General features: G+C 54.0%; 1 protein-coding gene across 1 annotated transcript in view; it reads right to left on the minus strand.

Annotated features, from left to right (window-relative positions):
• Window positions 1-1,947: 1,947 nt before the first annotated feature.
• Window positions 1,948-27,942, minus strand: part of tyr (tyrosinase) — a 122,513-nt gene continuing 96,518 nt past the window's right edge. The window contains 2 exon segments of the mRNA XM_072475909.1: window positions 1,948-3,172; window positions 4,959-5,140. Of these exon segments, the coding sequence (XP_072332010.1) occupies window positions 2,940-3,172; window positions 4,959-5,140 (415 nt within the window). The 3' untranslated portion in view covers window positions 1,948-2,939.

Here is a 27,942-nt window from a genome sequence, read left to right on the forward strand (position 1 = left end):
TAAATAACAAGAAACTACAGTGCCTTACTTAGAACATGCTAGCAATAAAAACATATATCATGCCTTTAGCATAATGAAATATTCCTCGGCCGCTCAGGTGACATTATAAAACAAAGCCACAAAGCAAGTTGCTGGCCAGAATTCTCCGTTTCAGAGACTTAAGTGCTGATGCCGGGACTGAATCGCGTGCGTTCTATGGCCCAAAAGCAGCCCCGATCCTGAAGCGATTCAGGGCATCCTAACGGGCTAGCACTGGTGCCATGTGGAAAGATGCAATTCCAACGAACGCTGGCGTGTGATTCATCAGGGTCAGGATTGGCAGTTGAGGAGCTGCATTTAGGCACTCCACTCCCACACACTCTCACCCCAGCCAAAAAGATGGCACTGGTTGTGCTGGAGTACAGACATCGCATTGTTGGGTAGGCTGGGGCCAGAGAGTACCTAGGGGAGGCACCCATCAGTCTGGTGGCGCAAAGTTCAAAGTGGGCAGTCAGCGGCGTATGCAGTCGAGTGGCTGCCTTGCAGGCTGCAGCAATGGTGGTCCATGCTTGCCCACCCTTACCCAACAGCCCACCTACTAGCTGCCCCCGCTCCTCCACCAGCACTGGCAGAAGATCCGCCCCCGGCCAGCAGCACAACTGTCACCACACTATAGCAATGTTGTATACTTTTCGTACCCCCTCTCTCTCCCTCAGCAGCCACCCCATCTTTTTCCTGATTTTAAATAGCTCTGCAAAGTCCTGTGCCTGGTTGGAGCCAGTTCCCTCCAGACTCCTTGACAGTGACAACAGAGTTTCTGGCAGGCTCCCAAATGCACAAAGCATTTATCTGTGTATATCCAGCAAGCTTTTACTATATGCCACTCCATCTCATTCCTCATCTGAGTCCCCAGCAGCAGCAGAGCTCATCAACAAGGTGCTCTAAGGAGCGCAATCCTTTCCCCCGAGTTTGATTGTGTCTCATTTGTGCCTGATTACTTATGTGTGTATTCCACCTCTACGACCCTTTATCGTGGTGGTAGTCTTGCAGCCATGCAAAAACAGGTTGTGCACTGGGCTGGGCTGCCCTCCATGAACATTATAATTAGTTACCAGCATGCAGTTTGAATGGACATGAGGTAATCCCGATCCCTGCATCTGATTTTGGTGCGATCCAATTCTGTGAAGTCTTTACCACTTCGAGATTATATAATTCAGTATCATTTGGAGAATATTTTTAACATTCATTTAATGTTCTTTTTTAGTTTTTAAAATAAATTTAGAGTACTCAATTCATTTTCCAATTAAGGGGCAATTTAGTGTGGCCAATCCACCTAGCCTGCATATCTTTGGGTTGTGGGGGCAAAACCCACGCAAACACAGGAAGAATGTGCAAACCCCACATGGTCAGTGCCCCAGAGCCGGGATCGAACCTGGGACCTCTGTGCCATGAGGCAGCAGTGCTAACCAGTGCACCACCGTGCTGCCCCTCATTCATTTAATATTCTGTCAGAATGTCAGAAATAGAGTAATATTCCCATTTATACTTCCTAATTACAAATACTCCATTGTACACTTTGCATATCTAATCTCCCCTGGAATCCACTCTGTAAGTGCATGTTTGATTGCCTCTCCTCAATGAATCCAATTATATCTTTGCTTCAGGGAACCAAATAGGTTCTAACTAGTGGATCTTAATTTTTCATCAGTTGTAAGTAGCTGGGAATTCCTCCTCACAAAAGTACTTATCAAATGTCCACAACATATAATTGCAGAAATGCAAAGTAGGGGCAGCACGGTGGCACTGTGGTTAGCACTGCTTGCCTCAAGGCGCCGAGGTCCCAGATTTGATACTGGCTCTGGGTCACTGACCGTGTGGAGTTTGCACATTCTCCCCGTGTTTGCGTGGGTTTCGCCCCCACAACGCAAAGCTGTGCAGGGTAGGTGGATTGGTCACGCTAAAGTGCCCCTTAATTGGAAAAAATGAATTGGGTAGTCTAAATTTTAAAAACAATTTTTAAAAAAGAAAAAGAAATGCAAAGTATCCAATATATCACTTATTTGATTGAGAAATATCAATCTAATCAACCAACTGCTGTGTAAAAATGTAAAAAACCTAAATGTGCTATGGCAAGTCCAGCTAATGGCAGATGTCATTAGATTTCCTGCTATAAGAAAATCTGGCCAATTAGAGAGTTGAATGAGAGACAGACATTGTGGGAGGGATAATTTAAGGGGGCATTTTGATGAGATACTGGATTGTTCCTTTTTGTTTCAGAAAGATTTCAAAATTAGACAAAGTTTGTGTCCTATACTTAAATCTGATAGTGTTTGTGGTTGGAGGTCACTGTGCGATAGCTGGTTTGTTTTCCTGCAGCATCAGATCGGTTCAAATTGTCATTTCACATATTAGCGGGTGCAATTTAGCGGCCTTGTCGTGCCCAACTTGTTTCGGGACCAGGTCATTGAATCACACAAGTGGCCTCTTGTGAGATTTGCGACGCTCAAAATCCCTTGTGAGATTTAATGGAGTCTCACGGAGCAGTGCCAGAGTGCCAGAATGCTAGGTTGGCACTGCCAGGGATCGGGCCCGGTGGGGCCTTACCAGCTGGAAGGGCAGCGAGGGGGTGTTCCTTGAGGCCCCCTGAAGTTGGGGGTAGGGGTGTTCGAAAAGGTGCGGGAAGATCGGGGCAGCCAGATAAAATGGCGTCCCGATCTGTGAGGAGTCTTTCCAGCTGGGCTTTCCAGCAAGGAATTACTCTAAATGCGGCCTTGGAGGAGAAAACCCCCCGAGACTAAAAGAAATGGCAAAGTGTCGTTGAATAGCGGGGTGTTTTTCGATGCTGCAGCCGCTAAGAAACACCCTGCTAAATGCGCCCGAAAACGGACATAGATTTTTTTCTGGTTAAATCACACCCAGCATTTCTATGTGTATCAGTAATCCAGTAGAGAACTGACAATTCACATAGCTGTTTGGTAGGTTATACCCTGGTACTCATCATGGCCATTGAGCAGAGGCTGCTTCTCTTCAGAGGTGGAGTCTTGTTTTTTCCTCTTCTGACATACCTGTGTAATAATACAATTAAATAATGATGTGACCAAGCAACCAGCCACAGCAGCACTCAGCAACCAAGGCCAGATCTGTTTAGCTTCCTGGAGATAGGGGGCGATAATTTCCTGAATTGAGGATGGTACTGAAAAATACAAGAGAGAAAAAAGGAAGATCTTTAAATAGAATCAAGCCATAAATTGGAAACAGTTCCGACTCGATTGTTGGTCTGCAGAATTTATACTGAATTACTGTGGAACTACAAGAAAGGAATAGAAAGGCATTTTGTTTTCAGAACATACTGATATACTTGGGTGCAATTCTACTGCCTCATAGAATTTCTTTATGAGGAGAGGTAACACAAAGTAGAAGAAAAATAGCCCAAGTGCACAAATCAGACTGAAGAAGTCATACGGTCTTGAAATGCTAACTCTGTTTCTCTTCACAGACGCTGTCAGACTTGCTGAGTTTTCCCTGCATTTTATGATTTATTTAAGATTTCTAGTATCTGCAGTATTTTGCCTTTGCACAAAGTAGGTTACATTCTCTGAAATTCTGAATGTTAAGGGTGATGGAATTGCAGTTTTAAAGATTCTGTTATAGCCCCAATGGATGTCCCAGGATCAGGACAAAATGATTTCCAATGACTTCTCTGGAATATAAAGTTCCCCTTTTGAGGGAGGTGGGGGGGTAGGACTTCCCCTTAAGGGGGCGGGGTCCCTTTATACACACTGTTTAAAAACCCCAGCCTAGGTGCAGATTGGGGAAGGTGGCCCTTAGGGGAGTGGAGGAGTAATTAGAATTGTACTGAAATAAACTTTGTTCGTAACTACTACTATGGTCTATCCGTTCTACTTATCACCGATTCAACAGTTTCTGGTGTTTGGGGATCAAGACGCGGACTAGGGAATGCAGCCTAAAGGCTACAGCTGGACCTGGCAGAAGTAAAATCAGGAAATATTTCTACACACAAAGGGTGGTGGACTTTTGGAACTCTCTTCCTCAAACAGCAATTTATGCTAGGTCAACTGTCCATTTTAAATCGGAGATTGATATTTAGAGGTTGTCGTTAAGGGATATGAGATAAAGGTAGGTGGATGGTGTTAGATCACAGATCACCCATGATCTCATTGAATGGCAGAACAGGTTTCTGGGCCAATATAACCTTCATCAGTTTCTCTCCGTTTCTGAATAAAGCCCTGCTACTTTCGCCTTCGTAACAGTTGTATGTCTTTTACTTCTGAACTGTCCTTTTTAAGGTTCTCCCCAATGAAAGAAGAAAGTGTATTGGCTGTCGACTGGGTATCGGTTCTGCCTGTTGGTAGAAGGCCCTCCACCAGGATGGCACTTACATGCAGCTACATAGCCCATTGTAAATTCTACTCAGTCTCTGATTGGTCATATTTGGCCTTAATTGGCATTTTAATTATCTAAACAAACTTTGTGGGCCTGATCTGGCATGCAGAAAATGGCTGTGGGCAGGATGCCCAGCAGTGCAATTATACGCGCCCTTTCACCTCCATTTCCACCCTTTTATCTTTCACATGGGGCATTAAACCTGGGTTCTAACTGTTCCCTCACATGGACATCAGACATCAATTCAGTCAAGGTAGGGAAATTCTCCTGGCTAATGTTTGCTCCTTAACCAACTGAACAGATTGACCGATCATTCACCTCATTGCAGTTTGCGGGGGTTTACTGTGTGCAATATTGACAACCCCATTTGCCGAGGAAACAACGATGACTCCATTTCAAAAATAATGAATTGGTATAAAGCACCTGGGCATAGAGATATGTGAGTAAATCCAAGAACGTCTTTTTTTTCCAAGGGTATACTGAATCACATTAATTTGATAGTTTAAACATACTATTTTAATCTCACAGAAAATAATTTGTTCATATCAAGAAATATTGAAGGAACTGCATCTTACCCGATTCAACCAAATAGTCATAATCATATCCAAGGTCTCTTGTTGAAATAAAAAAATCAATATTTCTGTAGTTTGGAATGAAAGGCACCATGTAATAGTCACGGTTGTGGCCTATCGGTGCGTTAGTTGCTGGAAAGATTGTCTGAAGAGGCGTGTGTCTCCGTAGCCATTGTTCATATATGCTGCAGTTGGCAAAACAAAATATAAACTATATTAGTTCTAATGCTTGGAGCACAATCAGATTCACCCTTTCATACCTAAGGAGGAATTTTCCACACCTCTCCATGGTGGGCATCATGGCGGGTAGGAATGGAAAATAGTGTGAGACCCCAACTTAGGCAATGGGCATTCAGGATTCGGGCTGTAGCATGATATGGAGCTTCACTGGGAGAAGGGAGAACTCTTACATGACTGGGGTACTGCGGGTGTGTGGGAAAAGCAGGGAGGGTTTCTAAATCACATAGTGTCAGAGGCCTCAAAAGAGGTGGGTCAGGGTCCACCCAGGACCATAGACATATTTGTGCTCACAATGGAGTCGAGGTTTTAAGTATATGATTTGGGAGGTAATGAAGACAGGGAAATTACTTTAGGAGGGATTTCCAAACTCGAGACAGGGGAGGGGCCAAGCAGGTTTGGCACTGAGATCTCAGCACCACCATTCACAATGACAGGAATCAGGACAGGTACCAATGAAGGGCACTCATGCAAGATTAATACCAATAAGTGGCACTAATCGATCACCTTGTATTAATCTCTTGGCCACAGCCTTGAAATTCCCCTGAGCAGGAAGGGAGTCATAAGCTATTGGCTTATTTGACCTGCTTCACACACTGGTTACAGTTTTTCCACCAGCAGGTACACCCATGAGAATTGACAGCCCCTGCAACGTCCCCCACCCCCAAATAATCTCATCTCTTGAAATAACACCTAATGCTAAAGAACCTAGTGACCACATCCAAAGGTAGGGGGAAGGGTAATGTTGAAGTGCACCCAGCGCAGGGCCTGATTTCAGGGGCAATTATTTACCTGCGCTGTTACCAAGCCCTTTATCCTCCAGTGAGGAAGACGTAGGGCCTGGGAAGAAGTAGGGCCTTTGGAGCCTCATGCTGATTCATAGCCTTCTCTCATGAATGCTGCAGAGAGAAGGCCATCAGGAGGATTGATGCTACATTGATTGCCTTCACCATTATTGTATGTAGTCCGGTGAGAAGGAGGATAAGGTGACAAAAGCAGTGACAGATGTGCAAATGACAGGAGTTTCACCCACAAGAGCAAGGGGCAGCAGGGGCCATCTACATACTAAGGTTGAGGCTCCTGCAGATGTCATTCATAGGCAGCTTACAAGACCCAGGTTGTACAGGACATGTCTTTTCTGTAGATGAGCGAGTGACGGTGTTGTTGAGACCTCCACATGCCCAGGATCTGGCAGCTAACATATGACACATTCTCCAGGACTTGCAAAGGCCCAAAATTAAATGCAAGAGGTTAAATTTGTGAGAGATCAAGCAAGGCAGGACAGTGGGTTTCGCAGCTGCATCTGAGCTCAACAGGTGCAGGGTGCCATCAATTGTACTCATGTGGCTCTATGATCTCCCTGGCAGCAAGTACTGCAGTACATCAATAGGACGGGTATCCACTCGCTAAATGTGCAGTGGTGTGCAACCACAAAAAGCAAATCCTGCACCGTTTGCGCAAGGCTTCACAGAAGCATCCATGATTCCTATGGGCTGGTTTCTCCATCCTGGGACGCCCAAAGTGCATTGCCCGATGGGACGGAGAATCAGCACTGAACCGAACGTAATGTTCTGAACCCCCCCACCCCCCGCTGGTGCCAGGATCGAGGTCCATTGACCACGCGGTGGGACAAGGTGATAACTCCTGAGGGAGTTGCCCCCAAAGCCCATCCACCCACACATTGCATCACCTGCCTACCCCTCCTCTACTGTGTGATTGCAATGCACTTACCGCTCTTTGTTTTGGTTGATGTTTGTAAACATTGGGGTAACAGCACTTAGACCCACTCATCCATGAAGGGAGATGAATGAGTCGAGGTTTCAGTTGGTTTGTTGAAGCTGTCAATCACAGCCCACTACTTAAAATAAATGAATTTGATAGGTTGCAACACAGGTCACAGCTGTTCTATTAGATCATAGAATTTACAGTGCAAAAGGAGGCCATTCAGCCCGAATCTGCACCGGACCTTGGAAAGAGCACCCCGCTTAAGCCCATGCCTCCACCCCATCCCCGTAAATCAGTAACTCCACCTAACCTTTTGGACACGAAGGGGCAATTTAGCATGGCTAATCCACCTAAGCTGCACATCTTTGGACTGTGGGAGGAAACTGGAGCACCCAGTGGAAACCCACGCAGACACGTGGAGAAAGTCTGCACAGACAGTGACCGAGGCTGGCATTGAACCCGGCACCCTGGAGTTGTGAGGGAGCAGTGCTAACCACTGTGCCACCGTGATGCCTTCTGCGGAACGAGCAAGCAGCTGTAATTTGTTTCACTGCCCCTTCTCTGACTTCCAGACAGGGGTCTATTTTCTGGGGGCCCAGTGAGGGGTCCCTGTGGTGGGCCTTTTAGTTGAGGGGTCCCTTTAGTCAGGGGCTCCTTGTGGGGGGTCCATTTGTGAGATAGTTTTTCTGGGGAGTCCATCTAGTTCGGGAGTCCCTGGGTGATCTCCCTATAGAAAGGTCTATGGGTGGTTTCCCTATTAATGAGGTCCTTGGGTGGGTCTCCCTATTTGCAAGTCCCACGGGGGGCAGATCAGGTCACCCCTGTACTTGGGGCAAGGGGAGGCACCGAGGCAATCTGGGGGTGGGGGCTGTTCTGCGGTGCAGTGGGGTAACTGGACAGCCCAGGACTTCGCTATAGAGCTGCCATTCCAAGCGGGCAGGCCGATTGCAGGTTTTCCTCAGGAATTCCTCGCCATGCATAAATTTGCATCCCAAGGGAGACGTAATTCGGTTGCAATGCTCCTCCAGCAGGAGAACATAGGACAGGATTCTCTGTCGCCCGACAACGATATCGTAATTGGCGATCGGGCGGAGAATCCACTCTGATGCCTAAATCGGGGCCGGCACCGGTTTGACGTCTGTCAGCCATGCACCGCCCTTCTGAAATGGTGCAACGGAGTTGGCGCGTCATCGGCCGACCCTCCCGCGATGCTCCGCCCCCGATGGGTCGAGTTGCCGACCAAGCGGGACACATGTGGTCTCAGCGGTTGGGAACCCAGTGTGGTGGCTGCGGATTGTGTCCAGCGCCGCCACACTCGGCTGGAATCCGTGCTGCTGGCTGGGGAGGGCTTCCACAAGGGCTGGGGGGACTGGTGGGGGGTGGCCAGTGGGGTTGCGGATGGCGGGTCGGGTCCACGCATGGCCGGCTCCATTTTGTACGGCGCAACCTCTGCAGGTCATCGCCGTGCACATGCACTGCCAGGGACCCGGCTATTCTCTGGCCGTTTTTGGTGTGGGAACCGGGAGTTTCACCTGGCGCCGCTGCTAGCCCCTCACTCCGTCCCTGAATGAGGTGGGTTGGCGACGATTTTTTCGTCGTAGAACTCCCGCAAATTCTCTGTTCCAGCCGGCACTTAGCCGCCGAAGGTGAGAATCCAGCCCATAGTTTCCCAAATGCAGAATTTTGCCCTAAGTTAAACCCCTCCCTAAGGAAGGGGCAGTGTCATAGAGGTGTACACCACAGAAAAGGCCCTTTGGCCCCTCCCATCTGCACCGGTCAAAAACAACACCTAACTATTATAATCCCATTTTCTAGCACTTGGCTCATAGCCCTCCTAAATCCTTCTTAAATGTTCTGAGGTCCCTGCTTCCGCCACCCTTTCAGGCAGCGAGTTCCAGACTCCCACCATCCTCTGGGTGAAAAGGTTTTTCCTCACATCCCTTCTAAACTTCTATGCCTCTTGATCATAAAGTTTCTTCCTATTTGCACTTCTATGCCCCTCATAATTTTATACATCTCAATAATGTCCCTCCTCAGTCTCCTCAGCTCCAAAGAAAACAATCCCAGTTTATCCAATCTCGCTTCATAACTAAAACTCTCCAGCCCAGGCAATTTTCTGATGAATCTACTCTGCACCCTTTCTAGTGCTTTCACATCCCTCCTATAATGTGGCTTCTAGAATTGCACACAAAACCATAGCTGTGGCTGAACCAACGGTTTATACAGTTCCAGCATAACCTCCCTGCTCTTAAACTCTAAGCCTCAGCTAACAAAGGCAAGTACACCATATGCCTTCTTAACCACTTTAACCAGCTGTTCTGCTACTTTAAGGAAGCAGTGTACTTGCACAGCAAGGTTTCTCTGATCCTCGGTGCTTCCCAGAGCCCTGCCATTTATCATGTCTTCCCTTGCTTTGTTTGCCCTGCCCAAGTGAATCACCTCACACTTACCCGGATTGAATTCCATTTGCCACTGATTAGCCCATCTGACCAGCCCATCTATATTATCCTGTAATTAAAAGCTATCTTCCTCACTATTCAGCACCCCGCTAATTTTCATATCATCCACAAATTTATTGATCAACCCTCCTACATTCAAGTCTAATTCACTGATATAAACCAGGAACAGCAAGGGACACTGATCCCTTTGGGACCTCCCTGGACACAGGTTTCCAGTCAGATTAACACCCCTCGATCATCACCCTCTGCTTCCTGCCACTCAGCTAATTTTGGATCCAATTTGCCAAATTTCCTTGGATTCCATGGGCTCTTATCTTCACTATCAGTCTCCCATGTGGGACCTTATCAAAAGCCTTGCTGAAGTCCAAATAGACTATGTCAAATGCATTGCCCTTATCTACACACCTAGTCAACTCCTCGAGAAAGTCAAAGCAAGTTGGTCAGACATGGCCACCCCTTAACAAAACCATGCTGACTGTTCCTGATTAATCCTTGCCTCTGCAAATGCAGATTAAATCTATCTCTCAGAATTGCTTCCAATAGTTTCTCCACCACTGAGGTTAGACTGACTGGCCTGTAGTTTACTGGATTATCCCGTCCTCCCTTCTTGAATTCTTGAACAATGATACCACATTGGCTCTCCAGTCCTCTGGCACCTCTCCTGTGGCCACACAGGAATTGAAAACTATTGCTAGTGCTCCTGCTATTTCCTCCCTTGCCTCACTCAACAACCTGGGATACATTTCATCTGGCCCTGGAGATTGATCTACTTTTATGCCTACCTGACCACTCAGAACATCCTCTCTACCTGTGAATTTCTTTAATTTTATCACAGTGCTTCTGCCTGATTTCTATATCCACATTGTCCTCACTGACACAAAGTATTCATTTAGAACCCTTCCTCTGGCTCCACACACAAATTACCATTGTGGTCCTTAACACGCCTAGTTATTCTTTTACCCTTAGCTTACTTGTGAAACAACTTAGTATTTTCCTTTACTTTACCTGCCAGTATCCTTTCATGTCCCGTTTTTGCTCTCCTAATTTCCTTTTTAAGTTCCCTCTTACACATTCTATGGGCGTGAATCTCAGAAAGATTTCGAAGTGTGGTAGCGAGCGGGAATTGCCGCGAGCTTCCCGGCGCTCAGCCCGGCGAGGCCGGCAACGCCATTCAACGTTAAACGGTCCACTTAACGAGGCCTCACGGGCTTCATGCTGCAAACAAAGGCCCGCCGGCTGATTTGCCAGGACAGCGCTCGCCAGCCCCTCCCCACTAACAAGGTTGAGCAGCACTAAAGCAGAAGAACCAACCTCACTCAGATCGCAGACTTGGCGCCGAGACGAGCGGTCCCAAGGTTTAGAGATGCAGACCTGGCGAAGCTCCTGGATGCGGTGAAGGCCAGGAGGGATGTCCTGTACCCAGAAGGTCCCAGAAGCTGAGCCACAGGGCAGCCAGTGCAGCCCGGGACAAAGTGGCAGTGGCAGTCAGCTCGGGCAGCGTGATCAGCAGGACTGACTGCAAGACGGTCAACAATCTACAATGGGCAGTTGTGGTGACACCATGCCCTCCTCCCCTCCAAAACCTTCCTCCCACCCAACGTGACCAGTGCTCCGAATCCTCCATCTGCCCCCCCAGCCCACCCTTCGCACCCCTCCTTTCACACCCTCCCACACCCCCATCCCGTCCTCCCCTGGTCCCCCCAACACCACTGTGAACCATGCTTGTGGCCAACGATGGCCTCTCTGTGTCTCTGCAGGAGAATCTCCCCCATGACTGCTGAGAGATGGCCCAGACCAGAAATATGTGGCTTTGAATCAACACTACTAATGTGGTGACTGCAGTGGAGAGTCTGGTGTAGGACGTCGGCACTATTAGTGAAGATATCATACATATAGCGCAGTCGGTGACGGCCATGGCTGAGGGCCTTGGCAGAATGTCCGACTCGTTGGGGGACGTGACCCAGTACCAGGCCGGCCTTCATGAGGCGCTGCAGGACATGTCCCGCTCCCAGATCAGAATGGCCGAGGCGCTGCGGAGCCTGACCCAGTCGCAGGTCGGCATTGCTGAGTCACTGCAGAGTATGGACCAATCACTGAGGAGCATCGCCGAGAGCGTCAACATCATGGTGCAGACATTGGGGAGCAGCCAGGGCTGGCAGTGCCAGGTGACGCAAGGGCAGCCAGGGCCCGAGCCAGATGCCCCTCCGTCCCGAGGTGAATCCCAGGGCCCTATGGGGACCAACCGGGAGTAGCTGGGTTGCAACCCGGACTCATCCTATAGACTGGCAACGGTGGCCACCAGCTACCCAGAGTTCCACCCCTCTAATGAGGTTGTGCCTCGCAGCCAGTACCCGGAACAGGGTGGTGCGGCTGTGCATGTGCCGCCAACAAGTGCTTCTGACCCCAGAGCCCACAGACGATGCCAGCCAGGGGGCATCGAGGACCACTGGATGTGATAAGCAGCTGGCTGCCTCCACCTCAGATGCGCACCTGAGCACATACCTAGATGTAGCGGTAGAGCTAGGAGGACCAAGCACATTGAGGATCACTGAGGGCACTGATGGGGCATGGGTAGGTGGGAGTAAGGAGTGGGATTGGAGGGGGAGGGGTATTGTGGGGGTATGGGCAGACAAGTGAGGGAGGGTGGGGATAGTGGGGCGGCACCATCAGGAGAGTGGGCCAGTGGTTTATATTTGTATGAGGAACATTAAATTACCCTCACCATAACCAGTATGATGCCTCAGGCTCTTTATTCTGCGATGTGGGCCGACCACCAATCCCATGCCCCATCCAACAAGACATGACCCACCCCACCCGACTCACCCTGCCCATGCACACCCGGCCGCAGACATGGGCCCAGACTGGAAATATGTGGCTTTGAATCAACACTACTAATGTGGTGACTGCAGTGGCGACTCTGGTGTAGGACATCGGCAGCATTAGTGAAGATATCATAGATATAGGCTGGGACCCATCCACTGGTGATCGAAGGTTAGCCGCTGCATCTGTGGTGTTGCCTCCTGCAGTGTTCAGGCACAGTGTCCAGGCATCAAGGTGTGACTGGGATGCTAGGCAATGAGCTGCACATGCTACATGGCCCGTCCACCCACAGGAATCCACTTGGGATGTGTGAAGTACTCATTTAACCATGATTGCCGATTCCCTATTGACAATAGCCTTCAGCTGCACGGCCAGAGGCCTCTGCGGTAAATGGGAGTTATGGGTGGTCGCTGGGGCAGACAGACAGGGACGAGAGTTGCCCCCAGTATGGGAACACTCGGTCCAAGGGTTGGCATAGTGGACTCGTGCATGTCCCCACTGCCCCACAGCCACCCCCCCCCCCCCCCATGGCGACCCATTCCAAACTGGGGCTGCACCCGCCCTCCCCGGTTGCCCTCCCACCTAGTGCCCCTGGTCTCATTGCCTGAGAGTGAAGATGGCTGCTCACCTTCTCAGCGTCCCGCAGTAGCCCATTCGCCAAGTTCACGTTTTTCAAATGGAGTACTAATCGGCGCCAGCATGAACACTTTCTGGGGAGGCTGCTGGATCACTGGAGGCCGTGGGATGTGGAGTGAGTCATGTTAATTCCATGGAAATAGGACTTAAGTGGTGATAGTTTCTCGCCACGCTATGGCAGAATCCCGATTTCACCTGATCGCATCACAAACACGCTTCTCATTTTATGCCTCTCCCGCTGTTCACCAGCCTCATTTCGCTCGACAAGAGTGCAATGAGGCCGGATAATCGCGCCCTCTATGGATCGAGGGGTTCTGAGCATTTGACATCTGCCATAAGCCTCCCTTTTTCTCTTTATCCAATGCTGTATATATCTTGACATCTAGGGTTCACTGGATTTATTGATCCTCCCCATTTTCTTGATTGGAACATGTTGGCCCTGCACTCTCTATATTTCTTTCCTGAATGCGTCCAACTGTTCTGCCACAGATATACCTAAAAATGTCCGCTCCCAGTCCACTCTGGCCAAATCATATCTTATTAAAATCGGCCTTCCCCCAGTTTAAAACTTTGATTTTGGGCCCATTGTTGTCCTTTTGCATAACAATCTTGGGCAAAATTCTCCGTTATCGGCGGAAAGTCTGCCGATCGGCGCAAAAAACGGCGCAAATCCGACTTGCGTCACGTCGGAAAAATGGGTCGATAGTCTCTGGCCCGAAATGGGCTAGCAGCGACGTAACGGGATCCGCGCTTGTGCCGTGGTTCACGCCGTGCAGCGTCATACGCGCCGCACGGCGTGACGGCTCATAAGGCCGCGCTGCTCCCCACCACCCGACCGGAACACCCGACCGCAACACCCGACTGGATGGCTGGCCGCCGCTCAGCCCCGAGGTTCGAGTCACGCGATGTGAAGGCGCTCCTGGACGCGGTGGAGCAGAGGATGGACGCCCTGTATCCCGGGCACGGCCGCAGAGTTGCCCCACGCCACAGCCGGCGTCTGTGGAGGGAAGTGGCAGAGGCTGTCACCGCTGTGGCCCTGACACCACGGACAGGCACCCAGTGCCACAAGAAGGTGAACGACCTCGTCAGAGCAGGCAGGGTGAGCCTCCCCATATCCCCCCTCCCCCATATCCCCCCTCCCCCATATCCCCCCTCCCCCATATCCCCCCTCCCCCATATCCCCCATATCCCCCTCCCCCATATCCCCCATATCCCCCCTCCCCCATATCCCCCCTCCCTCATATCCCCCCCTCTCCCATATCCCCCTCCCCATATCCCCCCTCCCACATAACCCCCTCCCCCATATCCCCCCTCCCCCATATCCCCCCTCCCCCATATCCCCCCTCCCCCATATCCCCCTCCCCATATCCCCCCTCCCCATATCCCCCCTCCCCCATATCCCCCTCCCCCATATCCCCCCCACCCCCATATCCCCCCTCCCCCATATCCCCCCTCCCCCATACCCCCCTCCCCCATATCCCCCTCCCCCATATCCCCCCTCCCCCATATCCCCCCCACCCCAATATCCCCCCCACCCCAATATCCCCCCTCCCCAATATCCCCCCTCCCCATATCCCCCCTCCCCCATATGCCCCCTCCCCCATATCCCCCCCTCCCCCATATCCCCCCTCCCCCATATCCCCCCTCCCCCATAAGTCAATGTTACACCTACAGAAGCTGCCTTTGTGCTCTGTCCAAAGTGTGCGGGGGTGTCATGTACGTTGAGCGCAAGTGTGTGTGTGAGAGGTGGTCTTACCTCAGCCCCAGGTGAGTCTGCCCCCTTCCCCCTGGGTCGCCATCAACATCCCCCGGGCAGAGGACGGGACCGTGCGCTGCAGTGTCACAGCCGCATGCAGGGATGGTCCGGGTGGATGGTGGTACTGTGGCCATGGGTCAGACATAGTCCAACGATGTAGAGCGAGGAGCTCACCGCAGGGCGGGTTGTCATCATCCTCCATGGCCTGCGATAGACACGCGTCCACCCGCAACTGTGTGAGCCCGCCCCGTTGTGCCGCAGGTGGATCGGCAATGAGGGGGGGTGGTGTGCATGCAGGTGGGGTGGGTGGGGTTGGGGAGGGGGGTGAGGGTGCTGGGTGGGTGGATTGGTGGGGGGTGTGGGTGGTCGGCTGTTGCCATGGTGTGCGGTCTGTGGCCATACTACCCGATTCCCACGCCCATCTAGTCAGTGAAGCGGGCGTCTATCAGTCTGTCCCGTGCCCGCTGGGCCAGCCGGTAATGGTGGACAGCCACCCACCTGTGTCTACCCCGTCTGCCCTGACCATTACCCCCATCCCCCTCATCTGGGGAGGACTGCGCCTCTTCCTGCTGCTCCTCCACTCCGCCCTCCTCTGCCTGCGGCACATCGCCCCTCTGCTGGGCTATGTTGTGCAGGACGCAGCACACCACAATGATGCGGCCGACACTATCTGACCGATACTGGAGGGCGCCCCAGAGAGGTCCAGGCACCAGAAACGCATCTTCAGCACGCCTAAGCACCTCTCTATCACTCCCCTTGTCGCTACATGGGCATCATTGTAGCGGTTCTCCGCCTCATTGCGTGGCCTCCGTATAGGCGTCATCAGCCACGATCGCAATGGGTAGCCCCTGTCACCCAGCAACCAGCCCCTCAGCCGGGGATGGCGTCCCTCGTACATGCCGCGGATGGATGACCGCGACAACACGAATGAGTCGTGTACACTGCCTGGGTGACGGGCGCAGACGTGCAGGATCATCATGCGGTGGTCGCAGACCACCTGTATGTTCATCGAATAGGTCCCCTTCCTATTAGTGAACACGGCCCTGTTATCTGCAGGTGGCCGCACGGCGACGTGCATCCCATCAATCGTGCCCTGGACCATGGGGAACCCGGCCACGGCAGAGAAGCCCACGGCCCGGGCATCTTGGCTGGCCCGGTCCACGGGGAAGTGGATGTAGCGGTGCGCCATGGCATATAGGGCATCTGTAACTGCCCGGATGCACCGGTGCACCGATGTCTGCGATATGCCGGACAGGTCCCCATTCGGTGCCTGGAATGACCCCGTTGCATAAAAGTTCAGGGCCATCGTAACCTTGACGGACACGGGGAGAGGGTGTCCCCCGCCAGTGCCACGCGGTGACAGGTGTGCCAGCAGGTGGCAGATGTGTGCCACAGTTTCCCGGCTCATCCGGAGTCTCCTCCTGCACTCCCGGTCCGTGAGGTCCTGGTATGACTGCCTGGGCCGGTACTCACGGGGCGCCCTCGGGTGCCTCCGTTGCCGTGGGGCCGCGACGTCCTCCTCCCCCTCCTCGTCCTGTGGGTCAGGTGTCCCTCCAGCCTGGGCGCCTGCCCCTCTGCAGCAGCCTGCGCCGCCTCTCTGGCACGCTCCTCCTCCTCCTCCTCCTCCTCCTCCTCCTCCTCCTCCTCCTCCTCCTCCTCCTCCTTATCCAGGGCAACATAGACATGAGCGGCTGCCGCCACGGCGGCCAACATCGCTGGATGATCTGAAAACATGACGGCCTGGTGGGGGGAGGGGAACGACGACATGTCATCATTGCCCATATCCCCTCCTCCCCCCAGCCAGGTGGCATGGACCGCATGGGTCCAACTGTTGGAGGCTGGCACCTGGCCAGGTGGACCAACTCACTTGCCCTCCCATCCCCCTCCCCGGCACGGACTCCCCCCCCCCCCCCCCCCCATCCCCCTCCCTGGCACGGACACCCCCCCAACCTCCACCCCGGCACGGACCCCCCCATCCCCCCCAACCTCCAACCCGGCACGGACCCCCCCATCCCCCTCCCCAGCACGGACCCCCCCCATCCCCCTACCCGGCACGGACCCCCCCCGCAACCTCCACCCCGGCACGGACCCCCCCATTCACCCCCAACCTCCACCCCGGCACGGACCCCCCCATCCCCCTCCCCAGCACGGACCCCCCCCCCCCCATCCCCCTCCCCGGCACGGACCCCCCCCCCCAACCTCCACCCCGGCACGGTCCCCCCCATCCCCCTCCCCAGCACGGACCGCCCCCATCCCCCTCACCGGCACGGACCCCCCCCCCAACCTCCACCCCGGCACGGACCCCCCCATCCCCCTCCCCAGCAAGGACAACCCCCATCCCCCTCCCCGGCACGGACCCCCCCCAACCTCCACCCCGGCACGGACCCCCCCATCCCCCTCCCCAGCACGGACCCCCCCCATCCCCCTCCCCGGCACGGACCCCCCCCCCCCAACCTCCACCCCGGCATGGACCCCCCCATCCCCCTCCCCAGCACGGACCCCCCCAACCTCCACCCCGCACGGACCCCCCCAACCTCCACCCCGGCACGGACCCCCCCCCAACCTCCACCCCGGCACGGACACCCCCCCCAACCTCCACCCCGGCACGGACCCCCCCATTCCCCCCCAACCTCCACCCCGGCACGGACCCCCCCATCCCCCTCCCCAGCACGGACCCCCCCCCATCCCCCTCCCCGGCCCGGACCCCCCCCCCCAACCTCCACCCCGGCACGGACCCCCCCATCCCCCTCCCCAGCACGGACCCCCCCCATCCCCCTCACCGGCACGGACCCCCCCCCAACCTCCACCCCGGCACGGACCCCCCATCCCCCTCCCCAGCAAGGACAACCCCCAGCCCCCTCCCCGGCACGGACCCCCCCCCCAACCTCCACCCCGGCACGGACCCCCCCATCCCCCTCCCCAGCACGGACCCCCCCCCCATCCCCCTCCCCGGCACGGACCCCCCCCCAACCTCCACCCCGGCATGGACCCCCCCATCCCCCTCCCCAGCACGGACCCCCCCCCCAACCTCCACCCCGGCACGGACCCCCCCCAACCTCCACCCCGGCACGGACCCCCCCCCCCCAACCTCCACCCCGGCACGGATCCCCCCCAACCTCCACCCCGGCACGGACCCCCCATCTCCCTCCCCGGCACAGACCCCCCCCCCCCATCCCCCTCCCCGGCACGGACCCCCCCCCAACCTCCACCCCGGCACGGACCCCCCCCCCCCAACCTCCACCCCGGCACGGAACCCCCCATCCCCCTCCCCGGCACGGACCCCCCTCCCATCCCCCTCCCCGGCACGGACCCCTCCCCCAACCTCCACCCCGGCAGGGACCCCCCCCCCAGCCTCCACCGCGGCACGGACCCCCCCATCCCCCTCCCCAGCAAGGACAACCCCTATCCCCCTCCCCGGCACGGACCCCCCCCAACCTCCACCCCGGCACGAACCCCCCCAGCACGGACCCCCCATCCCCCTCCCCGGCACGGACCCCCCCCCAACCTCCACCCCGGCATGGACCCCCCCATCCCCCTCCCCAGCACGGACCCCCCCAACCTCCACCCCGGCACGGACCCCCCCCCAACCTCCACCCCGGCACGGACCCCCCCCCAACCTCCACCCCGGCACGGACACCCCCCCCAACCTCCACCCCGGCACGGACCCCCCCATTCCCCCCCAACCTCCACCCCGGCACGGACCCCCCCATCCCCCTCCCCAGCACGGACCCCCCCCCATCCCCCTCCCCGGCACGGACCCCCCCCCAACCTCCACCCGGCACGGACCCCCCCATCCCCCTCCCCAGCACGGACCCCCCCCATCCCCCTCACCGGCACGGACCCCCCCCCCCAACCTCCACCCCGGCACGGACCCCCCATCCCCCTCCCCAGCAAGGACAACCCCCAGCCCCCTCCCCGGCACGGACCCCCCCCAACCTCCACCCCGGCACGGACCCCCCCATCCCCCTCCCCAGCACGGACCCCCCCCATCCCCCTCCCCGGCACGGACCCCCCCCCAACCTCCACCACGGCATGGACCCTCCCATCCCCCTCCCCAGCACGGACCCCCCCCAACCTCCACCCCGGCACGGACCCCCCCCCAACCTCCACCCCGGCACGGACCCCCCCCCAACCTCCACCCCGGCACGGATCCCCCCCCAACCTCCACCCCGGCACGGACCCCCCATCTCCCTCCCCGGCACAGACCCCCCCCCATCCCCCTCCCCGGCACGGACCCCCCCCCAACCTCCACCCCGGCACGGACCCCCCCCCCCCCCAACCTCCACCCCGGCACGGAACCCCCCATCCCCCTCCCCGGCACGGACCCCCCTCCCATCCCCCTCCCCGGCACGGAACCCTCCCCCAACCTCCACCCCGGCAGGGACCCCCCCCAGCCTCCACCCCGGGACGGACCCCCCCCCCATCCCCCTCCCCAGCACGGACCCCCCCACCCATCCCCCTCCCCGGCACGGACCCCCCCCCCCAACCTCCACCCCGGCACGGACCCCCCCATCCCCCTCCCCAGCACGGACCCCCCCATCCCCCTCCCCGGCACGGACCCCCCCCCCAACCTCCACCCTGGCACGGACCCCCCATCCCCCTCCCCAGCACGGACCCCCCCCCCAACCTCCACCCTGGCACGGACCCCCCCCCCAACCTCCACCCCAGCACGGACCCCCCCCCCCTACCTCCACTCCGGTACGGATCCCCCCCCCAACCTCCACCCCGGCACGGACCCCCCATCCCCCTCCCCGGCACGGACCCCCTCCCGGCACTCCCCCGGAGCCCAGCCTACTCTAACCACCCCCCCCCGCAGCACACACACACACACAACCCGAGACACACCTCTCCTCACGCATTCAGACTGCGGCCACGCCATCGCCTGCCCAGAGCCAACCCCCCAGGCCGTCACTCACCTCCACGCTGGTCAGCGTGAACCTGGAGCACAGGGTCACGCCGATGAAAAGGAGGTTTGATTTACATCGACGTGAACGGTCATCACGTCGACGGGACTTTGGCCCATCCGGAAGGGAGAATATCGGCAGGCCGAAAATCGGCTGCCTTGCGCAGACCCGTGACATTCTCCGCGGCAGCGGCGACATTAACGCCCCGCCGACTTTTCTCCCTTCGGAGACTTCGGCAACCGGCGGGGGCGGGATTCACGGCGGCCAACGGCCATTCTCCGACCCTCTGGGGGGTCGGAGAATGACGCCCCTTGAATCTAACGGAGTTACGATCGCTGTCTGCAAAATGTTCCCCCACTGATACTTCAACCACTTGCCCGTCTTTGTTACCTAAAATTATGTCCAGGGCGGCACCATCTCTTGTCGCCACTGATGGATGCTACCTAGGGCTACAGTGAGGGAGTGCTGCTCCTGCAGCAGTGCAGGACTGATGTCCTGAAGCAAGGTCTCTATGGTGGCTGCCAATCTGCCAATGTTGAACTCGGTGGCATTGGCATGCCAGCGCTATCACCTTGGGCTGATGACAGGCCGTCTCCTCCATTGTGCACTGCAGTATGAGGGGTGCAGCTGACATCCTTTTCTGATGTTCGCTTAACAATCACTGCAGCTCATGCAACTGAATTGTGATTGAATCCAGAGGCTCATCATTTGACTCTGATTCAGCAGAAACATGGGCGCCAGCAGTCCGCAGAGCATCGACGATTTGCGTTGACCAGATTGTGTGCTGTGCTCACCAGATTGTAACCTCAAGCCTGCTCTCGTCTAGATCTCACCGAGGGTTGTGTCTCTGTGCCGGCGGAGGATATGGGTGAACGCTGTGATGGGTCTTCAAAGGCTGCTTAGTTCAATTTCCTCATCCGAGGTGTCATAGAATCATAGAATCCCCGCAGTGCGGAAGGAGGCCATTCTGCCCATCGAGTTGGCACTGACCCTCTGAAAGAGCACCCTATCTTGGCCCAAACCCCCACCCTATCCCCATAACCCCACCTAGAGGCAATTTAGCATAGCCAATCTACCTAACCAGCACATTCTTGGACTGTGGGAGGGAACGAGAGTGCCCGGAGGAAACCCACGCAGACACAGGAAGAATATTCAAACTCCACACAGTCACCCAAGGTCAGAATCGAACCCAGGCCCCTGGTGCTTTGAGACAGCATTGCTAACCACTGTGCTACCATGCCTTCTTGCATTGGAGCTGAGGACCTGGCTTGCATTCCAGATACACCAATGAACGAGAGTAGAGAAAATTACTGTATGGCAGAGGACTTGGAAAGAGGACAAAGCGCTCATGGTGTTGTCTGTGGGATACGCTGGTGCAGGATCCTCACTTGGGTTTTTGCTGCCCACTTCCTCTCCTGCCAGTGTGATGGCATACTCCTCATAGGGATGGAGGATCTTGATGTCAGACTCTCCTCCCTCAGCCTGAGAACTCTCATCATGCGAGCTTGAACTGCAGTGAGACAGATGGAGAGAGTGAGCTGGATGAATGCCAAGGCAGATGATAATGATGCCTGGCATGTGTGTGTGTGTGGTGAGTGGAACCATTGTCGTGATGAGGACACGGGTTTGAGAGGATATAAGCCTCAGATAATTATGAAGGTGTGAGTGAGAGTGAGCAGTGATGTTCCTTGAGGTGCCAGAGTGTGAGATCAATATGAATGTGTGATGGGCTGGTGAGTCCACAGTGACAAAATGATGGTATTACCCTGGCGGTACAGATGAGCTCATCCATGTTCTTTCTGTACTGGATGGTGGACCTCTTTTGCAAGTTGGTATTCACCACTTTTGTCATTGCCTCCCAAGCTGGATTGATGAGTTTGACAAACCTGTGGTCAGAGCAGGGGTCGAGGGCATTGTGGTGGACCACAGCTGCTTCCAGAGGTAGTCAAGGGAGGTGTCACTAATCTTCGGGGCAGCAGTCTTCTTTGGTTCTGGGATCACCTCTTTGCTGTGCGCCTGTGGGCTTTAAATATGGCAGCCCGGGCAAGGCAGTGGTGAGGCCATTATGTGGTGGGTGAAGCGGAGGCTGCCCGCCAGCGATACGGCATGTTTCCTGTGTGTGTTATAAATAATGAGCTCTGCGGTTCCCAATCCCACGTGAAAACCTGCCAATGCGGCCGGTGGGAAAAGACAGATTTTCACGCCCACCACTGCACGTAGTGCGTGAAGTGGAAACTTCAGCCTCTAATCTTTGGTGGAGTGGTTGCACCCTTGCCTCCAAGTGGTGGATTCAAGGCTTCCATTGTTGGAGGTGCTATCATTTGAATGAGGCGTTAAATGGAATTCTGTCTGTCCTCTCAGGGAGTATATTGGGAATGATTTTAAGAACAGGAGTATTTATTCTCAGTGTGTCCTTAACCATCACCATTTCAACAGATTATCAGCTTGTTCATCTCATTGGTGTTTGTGGAGCTAAGTGTGATGAATTTGGCTGCCACTTTCCCCTACATCATAACAGTGACTACAATTCAAATTCATTTCATTAGCTGTAAAGGATGAACAAGTTATTTTTATTCCTCAAGGGAGGTGGTGATATAGGGGTATTGTCACCGCACTGGTAATCCAGGGAGCCAGGATAATCCCGGGTTAAAATCCCACCACGGCAGAAAATTTTACTCAATAAAACATCTGGAAGTAAAGGTCTAACGATGACCATGAAACCATTATCGATTGTTGTAAAAATCCATCTGGTTCACTAATTGTCCTTTAGGGAAGGAAATCTGCAATCATTGTATTCAACCGCTACAAAGAAAACACAAAGGAATGAAACCAGATGGACTATCAGGCACTGGAAAGGACAACAGCAAACCCAGCCGTCGCCTTGCAAAGTCCTCCTTACTAACATCTGGGGACTTGTGCCAATATTGGAAGACCTGTCATACTCATGGAATCATACCCCACACACCACCATCATCATTCCTGGGTTTGTTCTGTCAGTGAGACAAGACATACCCAGCAGAGGTGGCAGCATAGTGATATACAGTCATAAGGCCCTGGGAGTCTTCACCATGTCTCTGGATCCCATGAAGTCTCATGGCACCTGGTCACATATAGGCTTGGAAATATGCTGACCTCCTCAGCTGATTAATCAGTATTCCTCCACATTGAACGTCACTTGGAGGAAGCACTGAGGGTGGCAAGGGCGCAAAATGTACTTAAGGTGGAGAACTTGAATGACCATCAAAAAGAGAGGCTTGGGAATACCACTACAGACAGAGCTGACTAAAGGACATAGCTGCTAGACTGGGACTGCGGCAGGTGTGAGGGAAACAACAAGAGGGAAAAACTTACTCAACCTCATCCTCAGCAACCTTCCTGCTGCAGATGCACCTGTTCTTGACAGTATTGGTAGGAGTGATCATCACACGGGCCTTGTCGTGACAAAGTCTATCTTCACATTGAGAATACTCTCCATTCTGTATGGCACTACCGCAGTGATAAATGGGACAGATTTTGGGACAGATTTTGAACAGGTCTAGCATCTCAAGATTGGGCATCCCTGAAGTGCCGTGGGCCGTCAGCAGCTGCAGAAATGTATTCAACCACATCTGTAACCTCATGGTCCAACATATTCGCCAAGCTACCATTACCACCAAAGCAGGAAATCGGCCCTGGTTCAATGAAGAGTACAGGAGGGCATGCCAGGAGCAACACCAGGCGTAACGAAAAATGATGCGTCGACCTGGTGAAGCTACAACACTGGACTATCTGTGTGGCAAACAGTATAAGAAGCAAGTAATAGACAGAGTTAAGTAATTCCACAACCAATGGATAGATCTAAGCTCTGCCATCCTGCCACGTCCAGTTGTGAATGATTTTTTTTGCAATATTTTTATTACGTTTTTAACATTTTTTACATAAAAAACCAGACAGAACTAGTATAAATAAAACACCCACAACAGCCCCCCCCGCACCGCAAACTACCCTCACCCAAAACCCTACTCCCCAACCTCCCCCCTATCCCTAGCAGCTGACGATGACCAACTCTTTGAAATACAGAATGAACGGGTGCCATTTTTTATATAACCCCTCGATCGCCCCTCTCAAGGTAAACTTAAATTTTTCAAGGTGTAGGAATTCCATTAAGTCCCCCAGCCATACTGAAGCACGGGGGGAGAAGCTGACCTCCATCCCAACAGGATCCGCCTGTGAGCAATCAGTGAGCGAAGACTGAACCATCCGCCCCCATCCCGTTCTGCAGCTCCAGCAGGTCAGATCCCCCAAATATGGTCCCCAGGGGATTGGGCCCCAAATCTATTTGCAAGATTGCCCAACATGGTGCTGAAGAACGAGCCCCAAAACCTTCCCAGCTCAGGGCAAGACCAGAATATGTGAACATGATTGGCCGGGCCCCTCCCACACCACTCACACTTGTCCTCTGCTCCCTCAAACAACCCTCATTCTCATTAAATGTGCCCTATGCAGCACCTCTAATTGAATCAACCCTAATCTCGTAAAAGAAGTTGTCACGTTCACCCTGTGCAACACTTCACACCACATCCCCGCCTCCAGTGCCATTCTCAACTCCTCCTCCACTTAGCCTCAACCCCCTCCAGTGGTTTTCCTCCAGAATCCTCCCGTATATCCCCGCGGTGCCCCCCTTCCTCCATGTCCACCACCGATAGCACTCTCTCTAACAGCGAGGAGGGCGGCGGGAACGACGGAAGATCTTCCTCGCAAAATAAAACAAAAGTACAAAATGTTTTATTTGTACTAGTTCTGTCTGGTTTTTATATGTTACCTCCATGTAACCGGAACGTTTTAGTCCGTGGGATCCCATACTTTTCCGCCAACTCCTCCAAGCTCGTGACTCGCCACTCCAGAAACAAATCCCTCATTCCTACTGTCATAATATCCACTCATGTATATAATGAGATGCAGACAGGCAGTGATTGACACACAGGATGACCAGTAAGCACACAACACAGTGCAGCCAATCACCAGACAGGACACTACCACTATAAAGCCAGAGGGCACTAGGTTTCCCACTCTCTCGGGGCCCAACTACTGAGACAGAGTCCACGAGCTAGCAAGTGCAAACACCATGCGGTAGCTAGTAAGTCTGGTCAGTCTTCTACAAGGTCTTCAGTCAGTTCAGTATAGTGTCGACCCACAGCTGAATATGTATATCAGTTCTATCGTTGAATAAAATCTTCTCCAGTGTTCGACATCTGTTTCGCGCTTCCCTGCATCGAGTGCAGTCCACATCGAACCTACCTGCCTAACAATCATGGTACCAGAGTGATACTGATCTTGACGGACCTACCTTGAGTGAATCAGCATTGACCAGCAAGCAGCCATCCGGTGAAATGGAAAACATCCAGCCTCCTCCGCAGCTCCACATCTCCGGCAACCTCGGCGCCAATTGGAAAATCTTCAAGCAAAAGTTCCTCTTGTACATCGAGGCCTCCGACCTCGAAGCAGCATCGGATGCCAGGAAGATCGCGCTATTTCTCTCCACCGCGGGGACCACGCCATCCACATCTACAACTCACTCACGTTCACTGACGGCGAAGACAAAACAAAATTCAAAACAGTCCTGCTGAAGTTTGACAGCCACTGCGACACTGAGGTGAATGAGAGCTTTGAACGTTACGTTTTCCAACAGAGGCTTCAGGGTAAGGATGAACCTTTTCAGTCCTTTGTGACCCATCTCCGCATCCTAGCGCAGTCATGTAACTATGACTCGACGGCTGATTCCATGATCCAGGATCAGATCGTTTTTGGGGTCCACTCGGACTCCCTTCTGCAGCAGCTCCTGAAAGTCAAACAGTTGACCCTCTCTGTCGCTATCGAGACGTGCGTTGTCCATGAGCATGCTAAAAATCATTACTCACACATCAGGCGGCAGAAACTGCAAAGCCGGCCTCCCACGAGGCGGAACGGGGGCAGGCCATTGCACAAATGCAGAGCCTGAGCATCGAGGAGAGTGGCCGTTTCGCGTGCTTTTCCCGGGTCCTTGCGCATGCGCGCCACGACCGAGTGGATGATGACCCCGACAACCCGACTGTGCAGGTGCGTACATCTACAGTGCATGCGCGATGGCGCACGAAACGTGCTGACGCGGCGTCATGACGTGTCCGAATTGTGGCTCTGCCCATTTAAAGCGGCAATGTCCAGCAAAAGGATGCCGGTGTCAACAGTGTGGCAAGCTTGGCCACTACGCAGCCCTTTGCAGATCTGCTCCACCGCTCAGCAGCCAGTGATCCCTGCTACGGCGCAACAGACGGGCACCGCGAAGAGTTCCATGCCCGCTACCTGACCGAAGTGCCCCGCCGCCTACGATGCTTTCTCCGGACGTACCCTGTCACGAGGCCACCGATCTACCAGCAATCCTGCCGGCCCATGCGACCACCGCGATGGCAGCGATCCCGCCTATCCACGTGCAGGCGGCTCCTGAGCCACCTCTGCGGCGATCGACAAGAATTCGTCGCCCACCATAAACACTGAATCTGTAGACTGAACTTTTGTACATTTTGTGACTTCATCGTTTTAACCTCTGTAAATATTGTTTTGTTTGCCATGTATTTGCACCATCAACACATTCCTATGTATATACGTTCATTTAGACACATTTTGTATATAGTCAGGCATATATATATATATATACGCACACCTTAGTAGTTATTTGTCTAAAAGAAAAGGGAGATGTCATAATATCCACTCATGTATATAATGAGATGCAGACAAGCAGTGATTGGCACACAGGATGACCAGTAAGCACACAACACAGTGCAGCCAATCACCAGACAGGACACCACCACTATAAAGCCAGAGGGCACTAGGTTTCCCACTCTCTCGTGACCCAGCTACTGAGACAGTCAAAGACCACGAGCTAGCAAGTGCAAACACCATGCGGTAGCTAGTAAGTCTGGTCAGGCTACTACAAGGTCTCCAGTCAGTTCAGTATAGTGTCGACCCACAGCTGAATATGTATATCAGTTCTATCGTTAAATAAAACAGTGTTGGATCTTCTCCAGTGTTAGACGTCTGTTTCTAGCTTCTCTGCATCGAGTGCAGTCCACATCGAACCTACCTGCCTAACACATCACCTATGACCTTTGTCCTCCCAGCCCGGTAGCCTTGCATCTGACCTAGCAGGTTCAAACAGGTGATTTGCACAGATCGGCGCCATCTTCGACACAGCCCCTAACTTAAAATGCTGATGAAACTGCATTCAAATCTTCAGGTTCGTTACCACCACCGAATTACCCAAGTATCTTCCTGGGGAGAATGGGAGTGGCGCCGCCACCATCGCCCGCAATCTTGACCCCTTGCATGAATCCGCCTCCATCTTAACCCAAATTTCCATTTGGTCCTCGTACCATCCCACCACCTTCTCGCTATTCACCGCCCAGTTGTAATGAATCAAATTCGGCAGAGCCAACCCATGTGACTGCCGACACCTCTGAAGCACCGTTTTCCGGATTCTGGCTACCCAAAAAATCAACATGATCAACCCCTCCACTCCCTGAAAAAAAACCTTTGGCAAAAAACAGCAGCAGGCATTGGAATAAAAATACAAACCATGGTAAAATATTCATCTTTACCTATTGAACCCGGCCAGCCAACGACAGAAGGAAGCTATCCCACCTCTGCCTTGACTCTACCCACCAGGCTTGTGAAGTTCAATTTACAGAAATTGAACTCGAGCCACCTGCACACTCAGGTACCTAAAGTGGGAGGTCACCACACAAAACGGCAATCGCCAAATCCGCACCATGCTCCGGCGGAGAAACCGAAAAGCACTTGCTCGTCTCCAAGTTCAGTTTGTTTTGCGAGAAAGCCCCAAATCGAGTCAGCAGCCCCACTATATCCCCATCCTGGGGACTGGGTCCAAGATATACAAAAGAAGGTCATTGGCATATGCTCCACCCTCCCCTCCTCACTATTCCTCTCCACTTATCTGACTGCCTCAGCACGATGGCCAATGGCTCTATCACCAACGCAAACAAGAGAGGGGCCATAGGGCACGCTGGCCTCATTCCGCCATACAATTCAAAATATCCCAAATTCAGACCGTTAATACAGACACTCGCCTTGGGCTCCGTACAAAGCAACTTAACCGACGACTCAAACTTGGGCCCTATCCCAAAATGGTCCAACACCGTGAACAGGTAGCTACACTCCACCCTATCAAAAGCCTTCTCCGCAACCAGAGCCACAATAACCTCCTGCTTCCCCCTTCCCCACATTCAAAAAAAGCCGCACCTTCGAGGAAAACCACTTACTCTTTACAAACCCTATCTGGTCCTCACCAACCACCTGCGGAAGACACTCCTCCAGCACCTTAGCAAGAATCTTGGCGTCCACATTTAGTAGAGATATTGGCCGGTATGACCCAAACTCTCCCGGGTCCTTATCTTTCTACAATAGAAGCAAAATGGAAG

This window comes from Scyliorhinus torazame, chromosome 15 (assembly GCF_047496885.1).
Source record: "Scyliorhinus torazame isolate Kashiwa2021f chromosome 15, sScyTor2.1, whole genome shotgun sequence".
NCBI classification, from domain to species: domain Eukaryota; kingdom Metazoa; phylum Chordata; class Chondrichthyes; order Carcharhiniformes; family Scyliorhinidae; genus Scyliorhinus; species Scyliorhinus torazame.